Source organism: Megalops cyprinoides, chromosome 24 (genome assembly GCF_013368585.1).
Source record: "Megalops cyprinoides isolate fMegCyp1 chromosome 24, fMegCyp1.pri, whole genome shotgun sequence".
Classification (NCBI taxonomy): Eukaryota; Metazoa; Chordata; class Actinopteri; order Elopiformes; family Megalopidae; genus Megalops; species Megalops cyprinoides.
The window spans coordinates 6,027,985-6,046,177 of record NC_050606.1 but is presented as its reverse complement, the minus strand read 5'-3'; the positions used below and the strand labels follow the sequence as shown (position 1 = coordinate 6,046,177).

The window sequence follows — 18,193 nt, the reverse complement described above, 5'->3', positions numbered from 1 at the left end:
GAATGTATGAGCATTGCATTCTATTTCCACTTCCTGCTTGCCACTTTTTGTGGTGACATTTATTCACCTTTGTTTAACAGATGTCCTTTTTGTGTGCTATCTGAAACATTAATGTACTCAGAAATGCTTTTCAGAATAACACGATCAGGATCAAAGAGGTGTTATGCATGGTATATGAAGACCTTATGCAGAGGCAGTGTAAAGCGTGGCTGATTATTGCTGGTGTGAATGAAGACTAAGGATATAGTGCGCGTGTGAACCGTAAGCTCAGATCAGGGAGTCAGTGTCTAAAGTCATTGTCTGTGCAGCTGACCACCTCCACCCCAGCGTAGTTTTTCATCCAAGTGACTGTAGTGAATTCTCACAGCTGAAAGCTGGCCAGGCCGAAATGAAACGGCAGCCGTTTGGAAGCACGTTCTCTATCACTGAATATTTATCAAAGCATTAGAAATTACACCATGGCGTAATATTCTGGCATCTATCATCAGGCCACAGCCAAGACATTCCTGTGGCTGCGATATGAACAAGCACCCAAGCTGGTCAAACACACAGAGCCTTGTGATAGAACTAGGGTCTGTTCACCATGCCTTTCCCCTAGATCAGCGTTCTGTTCTGTAGTCCTCTTTTTACTTTGCCATCACGTTGAGAGATATTTAGAACAGAGACCACTGTGATTTGGCCCGGAGTGCGAAGCAGTTGAAGGCTGTTTATTTATCACTACTAATTAAACAGTCGTGGGCCATCCAAATGGCTCCACTTCCTCTTCCTCTTTGCCTTAGGGAGGTAGTTGAACCATTCCCAAATGTCACTTGACAAGGACTCAGAGTCCACAGACCCCCGCTCCTCCAGCAAAATTAGGAAAATGCTCATTAATGGATACCATTATCCGCAGCAATTTACAAACCTTATCCTTTCCCCCCTTGCCGCATTAAGCATGAATAATGTTGGATATTTACTGAAGCATTTCAGTTTAACCAACCTCAAGGGTGCACAACAGCAAAGCCCCAGGTGGGAACCGAACCTGCAGCCTTTTGTGTTAGAGACGCCGATCCTTGACCCGCACGCCGCTCCGACACCCTGAAAAGCAAGGGACAGCGGGTAGTGGGAGGATCAAGCGGTCAGAGGGCCGCTCCGCGACCCTGCCTCAAGCCGGCTCGTCTGATCCCGTGCCAGTCACGCTGGTTAAAGCCGAGCTGGAGCACAGGAAATGCATTTTTCTGGCTCCGTGTAACATGAGGCCTTGTCATACCCTGGCCAGCTCATAAGGGGCAGAGATTATCCCCATCCCTGTTGCATAAGACATCCATCTCAGTGATGCAAAGATGAGCTGGACTTAGGACACACACCCCTGCTTTGTGTGGCTCAAGCAGACTCAAAAACCGCAACACCCAGCAGAAAAATTGCCTTTTATATTAACTCAACAGATTAATGCTGCTTTTTTTCTTTTTTTTCTTGTGTTCTCATTTGTATATTAGCCAGGCTGATATTGTAAAATGAGAATGAGCAATTAATCATTAAAGAATACAAAGCAAATATTTTCTGTTATGAATTTTAGACACTCGATTGCTGCGGGAACAATTGTTCTGACATGCGGAGAGAGCTCTCTCTGCATTCAGAAAGGCAAGCTCAAGATTTCAAGTCCAACTCTTTAGGGTGTGTTTATTCTAATTGCTTTGCGGCTTTGTGCTTAAGTAGTGAATTTAAGCATTACTTTTTTAAGCTCTTGCTAACCTCCGCTTCCCCCTCTAGTTAAAAGAATATTTTTCACCGTAGGTATGATCTCGCGTGTTTGAGGTGTGGATCCCTCATTCCCTGCTTCTTGTTCGTTAAGGAATGGGGAACTTGAGTTGATGTTTGCGGTACTGGAAAACGCTCTGTTTAGATAAACACTTAGATTAAGTGTATCTAATACCTACGTGTGAATGCAAGTGTTTCTAATACTAATGTGCGAATAATCTGGAATGTGCCTCTCTTGGCTCGTTAGCGACCTGCTTCATCAGGCAGTGTCGGCCTGCTCACCATAGCTGGCTCTAACTCATCTCTGATTTCTAGTTCTGCGTTTCTGCATGAGATACTACCCTGGCTCCAGCTTTCGAGGGCACTTAAGGATGTTTGGCGAAAAGAGAGACGGACTCAGGGAAAGCGTTGTTCTGGTCATAACGAACATTCATATAGTTTGACACAAATGTTTAGTGCAACACCTTCCCTGGGTTTTACTGTCAAACAGCTGTTGACTTGTTTTTGTGGGAAAATGTCACATGCCCCAAGTAAATGTTTTACATGCAACTGTAAAGTCATAATAGCGATATAAGGAAATGCTAGAATTCCTCTTTAAATGACCTAGTTTTCCCCTATCACCTCGTTTACAAACCACTATACTTGCGCTGAATATCCTAAACACAAAAATTAGCATACCACTATTTCCTTGATATAGAAAATTAGGAATTCTGTGCTTCACCATTACAAAGCTCAAAAGGACGAGGATGTGCCGAAATCAAAGTAGCGGGAGGTCCCACACGCTGTCAAGTGGAAAGTGTTTCCATGACGATGTGTAAATGTACCGGGTGAAAGCACCATCGCTGTCATTTTTCAAAGGGGAACCCAGGCAGAAGATTTTGTCTTTCTGTAATGAACACGGGCCCCATTTGTTTCACCAGTGTCGAGAAAGCAAAAGAGAGATGGGTGAGGGTGGGGGTGGGGGATGGGGGGGGTGGCGGTAAGGAGGGAGTGATGTAACTTTTGTCCCTCGATAATTAACAGCGGTAGATTGATTGCTCGAATCTCGCTAAACTCATTTCCGGCTGGGCCAGAAACGCCAGCTCTCGGGACGATGGGCAGATTAGCCTCTTCTCTCCGAGGTCTCTTTCCTCCAAACTGCAGGGTCGGGTGCAGACAGAGGAAGTGATGAAGAGAGAGTGCTTAAAATGCAAAGCAGTGATAATTTAGCCTGGCTGCTTTATCTCCTTACAGCACAGCCACCAGCGGAGTGGAAAAGGGGAGAAAGTGTTCGGCTTGCCTTCCTTTTTCCTTCTCGCCTCTTGTGTTATATAAGGGGAAAAGGCAGGAGGGACTATTTATCATTTCAAAATGAGCCGCTCGGAGTGCAGAGGTGTGGATTGCGATGGAAGTTGTGAATGTGCATTGTTATTCTTGGATATGATTAATTCGCTACAGATTTCAAACAAGCCCACACACACCGATACTCACACACATGTGCACATGCATTCACAAATGCACATCCATGCATATGCACATTAATATGTGCATGCACAGACACACACACACACACACACATGCACATGCACAAATACAAACACATATATACCATAATGCCTATTTATTATAATACTACTAAAATGTCTATTACATTGCATTATATTATTGGCATGTAGCAGATGCTCTTATCAACTTACATGATCACAACAACAGAACACATGGATTTTGTACCTGGTTGCATTTCACTGTATTATTATTAGCAGCAGCGTAGCATAGTGGTTAAGGAGCAGGATTCGTAACTGAAAGGTTGCCTGTTCAATTCCCACTGGGGCACTGCTGCTGTACCCCTTGAGCAAGGTACTTAACCCACAACTGCCTCAGTAAATATTCTGGATAAATGGATAACAGTGTAAAAAAAACTGTAACTGCTGTAAGTCACTCTTGTCCAGAGTGTCTGCTAAATGCCAATGATGTAATGTAATGTAACGTGGCTGTGACGCTGAGGTGTGACCTTCCCCCCGGTGGCTCTTCTCCGCAGATCGGTGGCCGAGGCCACAGAGGTAGACCTGAACATGCGAGTGGGGCTCCACACCGGCAGGGTGCTCTGCGGGGTGCTGGGCCTGAGGAAGTGGCAGTACGACGTGTGGTCCAACGACGTGACGCTAGCCAACGTGATGGAGGCTGGGGGACTGCCCGGGTCAGTGCGCCCTCCGCCGACCTTGCACTGACCCGGAAGCTTTAATACATATCTGTGCAAACACCACATATCAGCACATGGAAAAAGTGCAATGCAAGGAATGTGAATTCTACTGTTGTCAAAACACATTCTCTTTCATCTACACAATTATATGTGAATATCTATGTGTTTACGACTTAACATATATTCTGTATTCCACAAAACACACACACACACACACACACACACTACATATATGTGCGTGTATATGTATATGTGTAAATATGTATACGTGTATATAAGTATATACATACATCATATTTATATATAGTTTTCTAATTTATGTAATAATTTTGACAAAATCTTCTGTTCAGTTTTAGATGTTTATGTATTCTTTCACAAAGATATTATTGTATCTTTGTTGTAGCTCCAGTATTGTTATGATTAGGACATTTCATCTGATCTCACATCATATCTAGGACACATGTTCAGTACTCAGGGTGTGTTTGTGTGCAGTGTGTCGTGTCTTGACATTTGGAACGGAGACACATTTTGTCCCCTCCTGTCCCACACAGGAAGGTCCACATCACCAGGAGCACCTTGGACTGCCTGAATGGAGATTACGAAGTGGAGCCGGGGAACGGCCACGAGAGGAACGCCTTCCTGCAGAAACACCACATCGAAACCTTCTTCATAGTGCCATCTCACCGGCGGAAGGCAAGAGGGAGTGTGTGTGTGTGAGTGTGTGCCTGTGTGTGCGCGTGTGTGTGTGTGAGAGTGAGAGAGAGAAAGATTTTATATTTAGTAACATTACGTTTCATGTTTTCATTGTTTCATAATTGCTTTCATCTGAGAGAGAGAGAGAGAGACAGAGAGGGGAATGTCAGAATTTTTGATGTCTATTCAATGGCTGTTGGTATTTATTTCTGAGATGCTTCCTGTGTAACTCAGTGATTTAACCATGAATCACCCATTACTTGTATTTCCAGCCGACACGTAGCATTCTCAGATATTTCATATACTGATATTTTTAGACTGTTATTCCGTAGCCTGGGTATAGTCTGGCATGTCCAATCTTTTGTTCTCCATTTGTACGCTGTTCATAACACCGCAAGTCTCCCGGGACTGGAGGTCGGAGCGCAGACCAGGATGTAAGTTAAAGAGGGCTGCATGAAAGGGCTTGGAGGACAGGCATTCTGACAGTGTGATATTAGTCTCTCTTGTCCTGTAAACCTGCGGGGGGCGGGGAGGGGGCTGGCAGCCACTCCTCAGATGGTCTCCCTCGCCTCTCATCTAACACATGTGTGACCCTCCTCGCAGCTGAAAGACTGGTCCGAGGCGAGGCTGTCTTGTCTGGTCCTCGCGGGCCCAGGGTTTATGAGGAAAACTGGTTATCCAGCCTTCTGTTCAGGATTCAGTGGGTTTGCTTGACACTCTGCTTGTGTAACATCACTTGCAGTCACATGCAAGAGTGATCTACAATAGTGTGTTTAATATATTACTTATTTACTACTTCATGTATTATAAACAAGTAATATATTATCGATTTAAATATCATGATATACCATGTATTACCTATTGCCACTTTTGATTTTACAATTTGTAGAATTCGATACTCGATAATCTATGTTTAAAATTGCATAGATGCTTAGAAAGCCCAAAATTTGATGTGGCCTGTAACAGCAATAATCAATATAGCTTTGGTATACATATTTACATACATATATATATATACACACACACACATTATATATATATACACATTATATTATATATATATATATATATATATATATATATATATATATATATATATATATATATATATATATATATATATATATATATATATTATATATATACACACACACACACACACACACACACACACACACACACACACACACACACACATTATATATATATATATATATATATATATATATATATATATATATATATATATATATATATATATATATATATATATATATATATATATATATATACACACACATATATGTATAAAATCATATGTTTAAAACGTACGCTTTGGATCTTATTTCTTACTGTATTTTGACCCACATTTTCTTTCACAAGGGACACAGTTATCAAAGCCACCCCAGTTAAACTCCACTGCGTCCTTATTTGAAAGTGACACTAGTCCTCAGTCCTCATACACTACTCCCTGGACTTGTTCTAAAAGGCATCCTGTCAGAGTTTTAGCCTCCCCTCTCTAGTACAAACTCCATTTAGAGGTTTGCCACATCAAAGACGGTGTGTGTCTTTGTGTAGAACTCGAGAGAGAGCTCAGCGTGACACGTGAAACGTGTCTCTACCCACGATTCACTACTCCGACACTCTTTTGAATACCTTTTTTTTTTTTTTTTAAATAAATCCATTTAAAGAATTTGGTCAGACTAAAGTAGATGTCTTTTTTAAAAAGTGCCCTTTCAGAATCCTGCTGGTATGTGTGGATAATTCAAAAAGCACTATGTGGAAGCTCTGGCAGTGTGACAGTTTACAGAATATATGCAACTTTTTTTTTGTTTTGCTTTTGGCATCCATTGGTGTTTGTAGCTTTCCAATTAAAACCTGATTGTTTTATATATTCCATTTTTATCCCAGAAGAATTCATATGGGATCAACTGCACCAAAAATGGGAGCCTCTCAAATATAGTATTAATATAGCTGTAATAACATGACCTAAGGTGCCACGTATGTGTTGCTGTCATAACCACACCAGGAAAAAAAACAAATACGTAAAAATATAAAATCTTGAATGTATGAAGTACATATTAAATACATCATTATAGTCTGCGTACATTGGAAGATAAAGCAAAAACAGCCACTTTCATGTATGTGATTCATTATACTCTCAATGATATTGTATTGTATTGTAATGTTGTGTATTGTAAGCTGTTTGATATTATACATAAAACACTGAATATATTATATCTGTTATGTGTTAGATATTTCAACAACAGTCAACCACACTGCATATGTATCATATTGGGTTTAATGTTTTAATGTGCATTGGGTTGAATGTTATTTCATCCAGAATGTCATTGGGCTTTGATTGTGCAAAACCTATCCATGTCACAGGCCTCAGAAGGAATCCTAGGTCTGCTTTTTGTGTTCATTTTGATTCTGAATTTTATTATTTATTTGCATAACAGATGCCCCTGTCAAGAGATGACACAGCCCTAAAATTTCTAAATATTTACTGAAGCAATTCAAAGTACATTACTCAAGGGCACGAAAGCCATATGCAGGGAATGGAGCCGTGTCTTTCAGTTTAGAAGTCAACCTCCTTAACTTTTCAGTGTTCATAGGCCTGAGAAAACAGGTTTCACTTGTGCCTTTTTGACCCAATTCTTAGTGTTCCTAAAAACCAAACCATAGTAAGTCCATTCCCGTAAGCTTCATCTGTGTTTCTCACGCGTTTTGTTTTGACAGATATTTCCCGGATTAATCCTCTCGGATATAAAACCTGCCAAAAAGATGAAGTTCAAAACCGTGTGCTACCTGCTGGTGCAGCTCATGCACTGCCGCAAGATGTTCAGGGCTGAGATCCCCTTCTCCAACGTCATGACCTGCGAGGACGGAGACAAGGTGAGGGCTGAACTCGCTGGCTCACTGCCAGCCAGGAAAGAGTGTGTGTGTGTATTTGAGTGTGCGTCTGTGATTCCATTTGTGCACGTGTGTGTGTGTACTGTATGTGTTAGTGATTGAGTTTTTCTGTGTATATTTGTGAATATGTCTGTGATTGTGTACAGAAATGTGTGTGCGTGTGTGTGTGCGTGCGTGCGTGCGTGCGTGCGTGCGTGTGCACATGTGTTCCTGTGTGCTTGCATGTGTTCGTGCCTCCGTGCATGTGTGTGTGCGTGTCTTTACTTCTCATATCCACACCAATCTGTGCAGCGATACAGCTGAGCATTTAAGCCTGCATCTGATGCCCCACAAAGTGAAAATCTGGCTCCCTGGCCAGCAGTGCCTGGCTTCCATCTCTCAATCCAGCCACCAGCCTCTCTGAGCGCGGGGGGGATTGCACCGCCACTTGGCTCAAAGGAGCGCAGCGGATATCATAGCCAAATCTGACCCACTTCCAGGTCCCTCTCTCTTTCATTGCCGGCAGGTTGTGTGACAGGAACGGCTCTTTATCGCCAGTTATCTGTTCATTATGCCAGGGATACTCGGACGCCTGGGTTCAGAAGGGGGTGGGGGGTGGGGTGAGGAGGAAGGAGGCCATTTCATGTCAGATTCAAATGAGCTCAGTTCACTGTAAGCTGCTTAAGCTGGTGTAAAAATATTGCTTGTTGCCTATCGGTGAATTATGGTGCTGCTGTGTGAGGCTAAGCTTTATGTCCACAAAAGAGGAGCGTTTCAGGGACAGAGGGCCTCTAGGCCTCCTGTTCCTCTGCCTTTCACGGCAGACTGAGGCGGAGGAGTCTGATGCACAGACAGCCTGCTGGATAAAGAGGAGGAAAAGAAAACAAAAAAAAGAAGAAGAACACTGACGAGACGAGACGAGATGAGGAACTTGATGAGGCACAAATTTGTGGAAAAGTGTTGTGTGTCTTCCACTGTAGATTATCTTATCGGCTGTATAGCGGGCTGTATGGCTATATGCGGTGACAGCCATGCTCTAATCTGAGATAATGTATGCTCAGAGACTGAGCAGTCAAAAGCAGCGGGGGTGATTGACCCGCTCAATCAGAGTGCAGCAAATGTTCTCTTTTGAATGCAAATGGTCCATATATTATTAACACAGTTAAGTGCATGGCTGTCGCCAGACCTTTACAAGGCTGGCCAGTCAAGGCAGGCCTGACATAAGACCAGCAAGCAAGGCCAGTCCTATAATGGAACATGACACTCGTTGTTTTATAACCAAGACAAATCTTGTCCCCTGTCCCCCCCCTGCCTGGCCTCCTGCTGGTTTATCGATGAAATTCGCTCCACATAGCCCCTTCCTAGAAACCACCCCTGATCTTCCAGCACTATGCTGTCTGTGCCTGGACAATATTTTTGTTTTGCTGCTCTCTGGTATCGACTTCGCTGAAGTCGGGCTCAGGTTGCACCATGAGGCTCCCATAAACAGAACCACAATCAGTCTTCGCAAGTGTTTACGCCCCTAGAGCGGCAAGGGCCATCGTTCTTCATTTCAGCAATGCTGAATTTCCAGCTCCACGCTTGTGTGGCTGAGTCAATAGGATCTGGCGGCGGTGAGGAAACTGGATATAGGAACATTCTGGTTAAATCAAGCAGGTCATAGAAGGTTATATCATGGATATTCTACATTATGACCAGATATTTGGCTCTGCCTTCCTTCCATCCTCCATCTAGTAGGTTCCGGTCGATAACAGAAGGTTCCACTGCCATCTGTGCTGCTATTCTAGCTATGGATACTATTTTAGACATGCTCCTTCTGGAATGTTCACTGTGCGCCAGCGAATCCTATACCTATAGCTAATACCTATAGCGAATACCTATAGCTTCAGCAGAGACAGATGTCAACGTGAAGTTACACAGAGCTGACAACCTGGTCAATACATATAATATCTGTGGTTATATTGACTTGATATACTGTTCTCAATACCCAGCAGCGCTAGTGAATCTTTTGAGCAGGTGACAGAAGCGCCATTGTCACCTGTTGATTCATGAATAAAGTGACCAGGCTGCCTCTGCAGCCATCTTACATACTACACCTGCCATTGGCCCGTCTTGGCTGAGTAGGCGTGGCCACTGCCCCGTATGACCCTTCCCCCGTTGGTTGTCCGCCCTGCAGAGGCGGGCGCTGCGGACCGCGCCGGAGAAGCTGAGGAACCGCACGTCCTTCTCCGCCAACGCCGCCCAGAGCAGCCCCGGGACGCGGGTCAACCGTTACATCGGCCGCCTGATCGAGGCGCGGCAGACCGAGTCGGAGATGGCCGACCTTCACTTCGTCACGCTGATGTACAAGCGCGCCGAGCGTGAGGAGAAGGTGAATGCACACACACACACACACACACACACACCTTTTCCCGTTTCCTGTAGGCCTCATATACCTTTGCATATCTGTGCACCTCTGCACCTGTCCTAGATTAGTTGAAACCTTGGTTTGACTTGCACAAAACTTTCCGGTTTGGAGTTCTAACTAGATGCCAACAGCTGCCCAATTCTGAAGAATCACAGCAGCTTCTGCTTTAGAGAGGGAATTTGTTTAATATATTCAAATTCTAACATAGATCCGGAGTCTGATCCTACCCCAGTATGGCTTCCTGACTCGTGCGTACTTGGGGGGATTATAACCGGGGACCGGTCTAGTAGCTCTGTTTCTATGCTGACATTCCCACCTGTCGTCCTTGGAGTTTGCACTGTTTGCTCTCTCGGTCCTCCCATGCTGTTTGGAAGCGGCCCTAAACCACAGACTGTGTATCTCTCAGGCTCCCAGCAAACTGTCAGAGTCTGCTGTTATTACTAATCTTCCATCTGGAGACGTCCGTGTGCTTTTGAAACCAGGAGCGACGTGTCGCAGGGTGTGGGTGTGTGAGAAGGAGATGTGTAAATGTCTCAGGCTTTGTCTGGGAGCAAAGATGATGAGTAATGTTTAGGCCCGTGGCTTCTGTGTGTGTGTGTGTGTGTGTGTGCGCGTGTGTGTGTGAGAGTATGTGCGTGTGCGTGCACGTGCCTGTGCCCGTGCGCGTGCGTGTGTGTGTGTGTCTGCGCGTGCTAGGGTATGTTTGTGTGCGTGTATATATGTGTGCTCTGGTGTGTGTGTGTGTGTGTGTGTGTGAGTGTGTGTGTGTGTGTTTGGACTCCTGGCTTTGCATGCATCTGCGATGCAGAAAGAGACTGGTCACATGGGAAGCGGCTGACTCCAACCGCATCCTCCTGACAATATAAAGATTAGTTTTCTGCCTCCACTTGATAGTCAAAGCGTTAAAGAAGGGCAAGATTTGGGTCGTTTCAATTGGGTGGGGAGCCAAGGGGGTCAGTAATGAGGCTACAGCTCTGCTCTGCGTGTGTGTGTGTGTGTGTGTGTGTGTGTGTGTGTGTGTGTGTGTGTGTGTGTGTGTGTGTGTGTGTGTGTGTGTGTGTGTGTGTGTGTGTGTGTGTGTGGGAGAGAGATAGAGAAATAGAAGAATTAAGAGATCTTCTTACTGTGTATCTGTCAGAGAGCAGGAGGCAGAGAGACAGACGCAGCGAGAGCACAAGAGAGAGAGCGTGAGAGAAAGAGAAATCTATTAGTATGGAGAAACGGTGAAAACTTGTGTGTGTGTGTGTGTGGAAGCAAAAGATAGTTAAAGACAGTTTTTAATAGATTAGTCTGCAATTGCAATAGTAATCACTGCCATAGACAAGAAAATAGGGGAGGTAAATCCACATTTGAGACTGCTGCCCCAACTGCTATCCAACTGAGTTAGTGTACCTTTGGGCAAGGTACTTAATCCATAATTGCCTCAGTAAACTACCCAGCTGTATAAATGGATAACATGTAAAAACTAAAATCTGTAAGCTTCTCTGGGTAAGAATGTCTGCTAAAGGCCAATAATGTAATGTAATGTAGTAATGGTTAAGAGCATCTGCTTAATGACAATAATGTAATGGACAGCCAGTTTTGTCGCAGCCCCTTATGTATCCTGTGTCCTTTTCTCCCCCTGACCTCTGACCTTTGACCCCCCCACAGTACCATCAGCTGCACGACGAGCACTTCATCAGTGCCGTGGTCCTCTCGCTCATCCTAGCTGCCTTATTCGGCCTCGTCTACCTTCTGATAATCCCACAGTACGTACCACACCGCTCTGCTCCGCTTGATGAAACGAGGAAGGTCTTTACCTCTGTGCTCATTCACGCTCCCTCGCTTTGCCCCCCTCTCCTCCCGTTTCCAGGGGAACGGTCGTCCTGGTCCTACTCGTCTTCTGCATATGCTTCCTCGTGGCTTGCATCATGTACTTGCACATCACTAGAATACAGGTAACATCTTTCACCTTTTTTTTCCCCCCGTTTTAATAGCTGAGTGCCTTTTCTTTCCCTTCTCTAAACGTGCTGAAGTGATGTGCGTTTTCCATTGATAAAACTAATCCGCCAATCCACTGATGGGAAGAAAAAAGTAACCCAATTAGGTCAAAATCAATTCTGTGGCCTGAGGCAAAAATTGCTTCTCTATTACTTACTCATTTTGAAGTATTTCCTTGGATCCTCTTTATGGTGTTTTTTTTTTTGCATTTATACCTGTTACCCTGACAGGTTTAGATATGTTTTAGGAGGGGTAATGTAATAACATTATATAATATGTATATAGCAAAGTAGGTATACAGTAGTATTCTGATACCGACTTGACATCACAGGGAAAGAGCGTTTTGGGTGACTAAACAGGACGGCACACCTCTTGTGTTCCTCTCTTTGAGGATTATTCTCAGCGGTAGCGCGATTTTGTTTGCCACTTTTCGTAAGTTGTTTTAATGAGCTAAACTAGAAATAGATCTGTCTGTGAATTTTAAGCATGATCGCTCTCCCTCTCTCTCTCCCCCTCTCCCTCTCCCTCTCCCCTCCTTTCTGCAGTGCTTTCCAGGCTGTCTGACTATTCAGATCAGAACAGTTCTGTGCATGTTCATAGTTCTCCTAATATACGCCGTGGCCCAGGCGTGCGTGGTAAGTTTACCTTTCACGTGGAATGCAGTCACGCTTACATACCCGACACGCTGCACCTGACCAGTCATATTATTTATGGCTGATTTTATGAAATGTAAGAAATTCCAATGCAGTATAAGGATACCTTGTGTCAGGGTGTCTGCAGAGCACAAACTGTCTACTCTCATCCCTGGAGGGCACTGACCCTCCTGGGTTGTGTTCCTCCGCAGACTTCAGTTGGTTCCTTGAAACTAATATTTACATAATGGGAGGGGCCAGTGTCAGATATCACATACTCATTAATTTGAACCAATCAGAGATTTGTTACTGTGGGAGGCAGAGTGTTTTGATTGGTTCCTATGAGCCAATGATTGACAGCACATTTCAGCAGTAACCATTTCATGTTAGGGCTGAGGCCTCTGTGTGTGTGTGTGCGTGCGTGCGTGTGTGTGCGTGCGTGCGTGTGTGCGTGCGCGTGTGCGTGTGCGTGTGTTTCAATGTAACAATTGAGTAACTGTATATTGTACAATATCGTCAAAACGTCAGTTTGAATTTGTCCAGTCCAACTTAATGTACATCCACTATACAATCCAATACACAATACACTACTCCAAAGTAGTCCAAAGTGGACAACATAGATCTCATATTTATTGGAATTAAACAGTTTTTGTTGTCCTAGATCTTAAGTGAGAGTAGTTTATGTTCTTCAGTTTGCCTCACTGAGTCAACATTTACCCCAGCTGACCGATGACAGTGTTGTTGCCCGAATATTTGTGCTTTACAATGGGTTTTGCATATTTTATGTGCTGAGTTGATCTCCAGAGGTATCCCTCATAACATACTGAGGCCTGTGTTTACATATACAGTGTGTTATTACTGTTACTTATTGTAATGTGTTACTGTCACTGGCCAAGAAGCCAGTACTTTTTACTGAAGCAATTGAGGCGAAGTAGTCAGAGTAAAATGGCAGAGGCCAGCCTGAGTCTCAAACCCCCAGCCTATGCTCCATGTGGCAGTTAGCCTCCTTCATAAAACACGGAGTCCATCACACAGATCTCAGACTCTACTCCTTTGACAGATACCATTTGCTTAGCAGGTCTTATTCAACAGATTTCCCATTCCTTTTATCATACATTCGGACAGCTTTTGTACAATTTTTTTTTTTTACATTATCATCATTTAGCTGACACTCTTATCCAGAGCGACTTACACAGATTACAGTTTTATCCATTTACACAGCTGGACTTTAACTAAGGAAAATGCGGATTAATTACGTTACTAAAGGGTACAACAGCAATGTCCCAGCAGGGAATCGAACCAGCAACTTTTCAGTTGCTCGCCCTGCTCCTCACCGTTACACCACACTGCTCCCCTGAAATGTATGCAGCTCAAGCTGAGCATCCGCTGAAAGCTTAACTCCAGCAGCAGCAGAGCGCCTAGGATTTGACCCCTCACCGCGCTGGTTGTTATTTACCTCACTGACACACGGCCTCCGCGTCCCCCCGTCTCCAATCTTGCCCCCCTGCCCCCCCCCTATCCCCCCAGGTGGGCTGCATGCCGTGGTTGTGGGGCGGGAACTCCTCCAGCGCCATCACCATCATCGAGGCGGGCGGGGCCAACCGCACCATGGAGGAGCTGCCCTGTGAGGGGGCCCGCTACGCTCTGCTGTGCTGCGCTGCCGGCACGCTCACCCTCGCCCTCTTCCTGCGTGTCTCCTGGCTGCCAAAGATCACCCTCCTCCTCCTCCTCAGTGTCTTATACATCGTCGTCCTGGAGATCAGCGGCTTCAGGAAGACGGCAGGGTGGGGCTTCCCTCTGTCAGTCGCCGCAGGGAGTGTGTTAATGCCCGAGGGGGTTCCCACACCCTTCAAATCAATGACTTTACACAATGCAAATCACCTTACTTAACGTTTCAACATAACTTTTTAAGATGGACTGAAATCCTCAATTAGAAGTATGTGTTGAGTAGAAGAAGAAGAAAAAAAAAATCAGGAATTATTTGCAAATGAACCCCAGTTAATATGTTCAGTTAGACTAAGTGCACACTCAGTCAATGGTCTTTACAAGGCTCACTGAAACTTCTTGTGCTTGTCCGACTAAAAACTTTCCCTGGGTTTCCCTTGTTCCAGCTTCCAACTGCCTTGCGAGTTGCTGTGTGAGTGACTGTAAATGCTTGATCTCAGATCAAGGAGACACAGCGTCTGTGCTGGTGTTTACCGCCAGCCATGGCCTACGTGGCTTGGCGTGAGACTAATTATACAGATACAGTTGCAGGGCTACCCACCGTTTGCAGAGGCTGAATTGTTTTGCTGCTGACAGGCTATAGAGATAAGGACACATCTGAAATGATTAAATTCTCAGCAGCATATCTGATATTCGACCCCAGGAGTGAGTGGTTTTCTTATGACTGATAGCGGAGGGGATTATTTGAGCCTCTCCAGTCTGAAGTGAGTTGGAGATCTCCCGTGAGGAACAGCAGCTGCAGCTTGCCGGCGTTGAATGTCCCATCCCTCTTTCCGCAGGGCCGGGCCTTTCTACGTGCGAGGCTTTGAGCCAATCCTGTCGATCCTTCTCTTCACCAGCGCCCTGGCTTTGCACTCCAGGCAGCTGGACCTGAAGCTGCGGCTGGACTACCTCTGGGCTGCGCAGGTAAGCTTCCCGCCAACCGCCCCAGCCAATCACGGCGTCTGTTACAGGAACCTCCCTCAAACATGCGGGACAGAGTACATGTGTGTGCTCGAATGCGTGCACCTGTAATTTTGAGTGTTTGTGTAAGTTGGGATGCGTGTGCACACCTTTGTGTTTGTGTGTGTGTGTGTGTGTTTGTGTGTTTGTGTGTGTGTGTGTGTGTTTGTGTGTTTGTGTGTGTGTGTGTGTGTGTGTGTGTGTGTGTGTGTGTGTGTGTGTGTGTGCATGCACATTTGGGTCTGCGTCTGTGTGTGTTACCCACTGTTCAGTGTGTTCATTCTCTGCTCTAAACGTGTCTTGAGCTAGTATACTGTATATCCGCTTGCCCATCGCTCTTAGGAGAGCCCACCACAGTTAGGAGTGTCTGTTCGAGCGTTTGTTCGGTCATTGCTTTAAGGAGCTTTCAGGTGGGGCTGTCAAGTGCTTTTGCTCACTGGTATTTGCGCATTACCTGTCTGGACGTTAGCATCAGGCCAGGGCAGCCACTGTGTCTGCGCTGCTTCTATATTTAGCGCGGCGCTAGCGTACCTTCTCAGGCTCTGAGGCCACGGGTCTGGTGTCCTCACACTCTCTGTGGGCGAGTCTGCCACTCTGCACAGCGTACAGCTGTTAGAAGCCAGGCCAGCAGCAATGCACCATGGGAGAGGGGCTGACGCCGAAGCTTGCCCTGAGCTCTGTCCTGGCTGGTGTGCTCTCGGTCCCCGCACAGATGCCAGCAGTGCATTTGGCCATATGCCTGGATCAATCACACGCGATAAGGTTACAGAGACCCAACTGGGTCACAGTCACATTGCGCGTTTTCGGCGGTGGTGGCAACCATTTGCAGAACTTACTGCAAAATTCAGATAAGGGTTTTTCATGTGAAATAAACTGAGGTAAACTTTTCAGTGTAACTTGATCTCTTTGTTATCATTAATTCATTATTCAGAATAAAAGTATGTTTTAATGTTTATTACTGATAAACATATTAAGAACATTGAATTGTAAATTTTGCATTTTTGAACTAAATTTAAAGACAGGCCTTTTCGTGTGGCTCATGTGGTTTATCGGTCCACACTCATGTGCATGCGCACGCACACACGCACACACACACACACACACACACACACACACACACGCACGCACGCACACCTGTTGGCAGGTATAAACGTATAAACGGAAGCTTCTGAGCGCATCCCCCTCCCCTCTCCGGAGCCCTGTGTTGAGCGGTGTCGGGGCCCGCTGCAGGGCAGGGTCGTGTGTCTGACTCTGAATTGGGGACAGGGGCAGAGACGGCCGCAGGGATTCGCAGCACCGCGTCCCTCAGAGCCATGGGCCCTCGCAGCACAGGCGGTGTTAAATGAGGCTACGCCAGATGAAAGGCCTGCCCCCCCTCCCCCCAGGCCTGTGGGGAGAGGAGGGGACAGAGAGACACCTCCCCCACCCCACCCCGCCAGCTGGAAGGCCTCACTGCCCGTATCAAAGGCCCTTCAGAAGAGCCTGCTCGGCTTTATTTCATGTGCCGGTTCCTCTGTGTTTCCCCCCCTTCAGGGGAACCCGGCAGAGAGAGCACGGTGGAATGAATCAATCGCTGGTATTGTCCTCTGAGTGCAGGCACAGACCGACCTTAGGCCTTCTCTTCTGAACTGGCTGTACACGATGTGCTTAAGTCAAAGAGAGGATGGAGATAACCAAAGCCAGGTCTGACCTTCACCTAAACAAGGAGTCTTCCTGTCTTCAGATTAGGGTTAACTGTGGCAAAGGAACCCTTAGATCACCGGGTGAGGTTGGATTTATGTGGATTGAGGCTGTTATGACATATGGATATGGAGTGTAGTGAATCACATTATAAAGCTGTATTTTTTGTTATGGAAGAGTATGCAAATGCAACCCTCACCCCAGGACTTCATAAAATGCAATACAGTTTGAATATTTCTTCTATTTCGGCATCACCCTCTACATTATGAAGCTTTTGTAAGCCACAAATATGCATATTTTGTACATCAAAATATATTTTCTAATAGAACAAGTGATTACTGAAGTGAGCTATAGGTTAGGATTTAATTTCCCAAGACCAATGTGCTCTGATATGTCACCCCTCAGGCCTTCTGTGTACAATGTCAATCTATGCATGGAGATTCTGCACTTGCTACAACTTCACTGACCTCTAGTGGTGAAGTTTCTGAACAGCGGGTAAACTAAACAAATCAGGCTTATTGGATAGCCTTATAAATTGTAATACTTCCCTGCAGCAATCTGCTACGCAGTTGCACAAATGCATTTGTGCTTAAGCATTTATTATATTATAAGTTAAAAGTACAATGGCAGCATTGTGTCTGGAATTCAGATATGGTACTGTATTTTGAACTTAAGAGGTGCATAACAGCCATCTGTCATGTACCCCTATATCCACTGAAAACACTGATTTTTAACATCTCACCTAGTAATACTTATGTGCAAATTTTACTGTTTCATTTCATGATTTTTTTTTCCCCCAGCCTCTTATATTCTTACCCTGTTATATTACTGTCTAAACCCAGGGGGTATTAACTAGACATGTATAACTCATTGTATACAGATGGATTTGCCTGCTAATTTCAATAATATCTATTTGACCATAAAATGTGCTTGTGTGTGTGTGTGTGTGTGTTCAGGCAGAAGAGGAGAGAGAAGGCATGGAGAAGGTAAAGCTGGACAATAAAAGGATCCTCTTCAACCTCCTTCCTGCCCATGTGGCACAACACTTCCTGCTGTCCAACCCAAGGAACATGGTGAGTCCTGCCCCAACAGCATCCCTGAGCCTGAACCCGGAAAACCCCAAACCCTAAACCCCAAACCCCAAACCTCAAACCCCAAACCCCAAACCCCAAACCTCAAACCCCAAACCCCAAACCCCAAACCCCAAACCCCAAACCCTAAACCTCAAACCCCAAACCTTAAAACCCCAAACCTTAAAACCCCAAACCTTAAAACCCCAAACCTCAAACCTCAAACCCCAAACCCCAAACCTCAAACCTCAAA

At 45.2% G+C, this 18,193-nt stretch overlaps 1 protein-coding gene across 1 annotated transcript in view; it reads left to right on the top strand.

Annotated features, from left to right (window-relative positions):
• The window catches only part of LOC118771438 (adenylate cyclase type 1-like), a 44,207-nt gene that overhangs the window by 20,503 nt on the left and 5,511 nt on the right, over nucleotides 1-18,193 (top strand). The window contains exons 6-15 of the mRNA XM_036519436.1: nucleotides 3,755-3,913; nucleotides 4,468-4,609; nucleotides 7,352-7,507; nucleotides 9,681-9,875; nucleotides 11,562-11,659; nucleotides 11,764-11,848; nucleotides 12,437-12,526; nucleotides 14,051-14,307; nucleotides 15,028-15,154; nucleotides 17,827-17,943. Of these exons, the coding sequence (XP_036375329.1) occupies nucleotides 3,755-3,913; nucleotides 4,468-4,609; nucleotides 7,352-7,507; nucleotides 9,681-9,875; nucleotides 11,562-11,659; nucleotides 11,764-11,848; nucleotides 12,437-12,526; nucleotides 14,051-14,307; nucleotides 15,028-15,154; nucleotides 17,827-17,943 (1,426 nt within the window). The remainder of the gene's footprint in view (nucleotides 1-3,754; nucleotides 3,914-4,467; nucleotides 4,610-7,351; nucleotides 7,508-9,680; nucleotides 9,876-11,561; nucleotides 11,660-11,763; nucleotides 11,849-12,436; nucleotides 12,527-14,050; nucleotides 14,308-15,027; nucleotides 15,155-17,826; nucleotides 17,944-18,193) is intronic.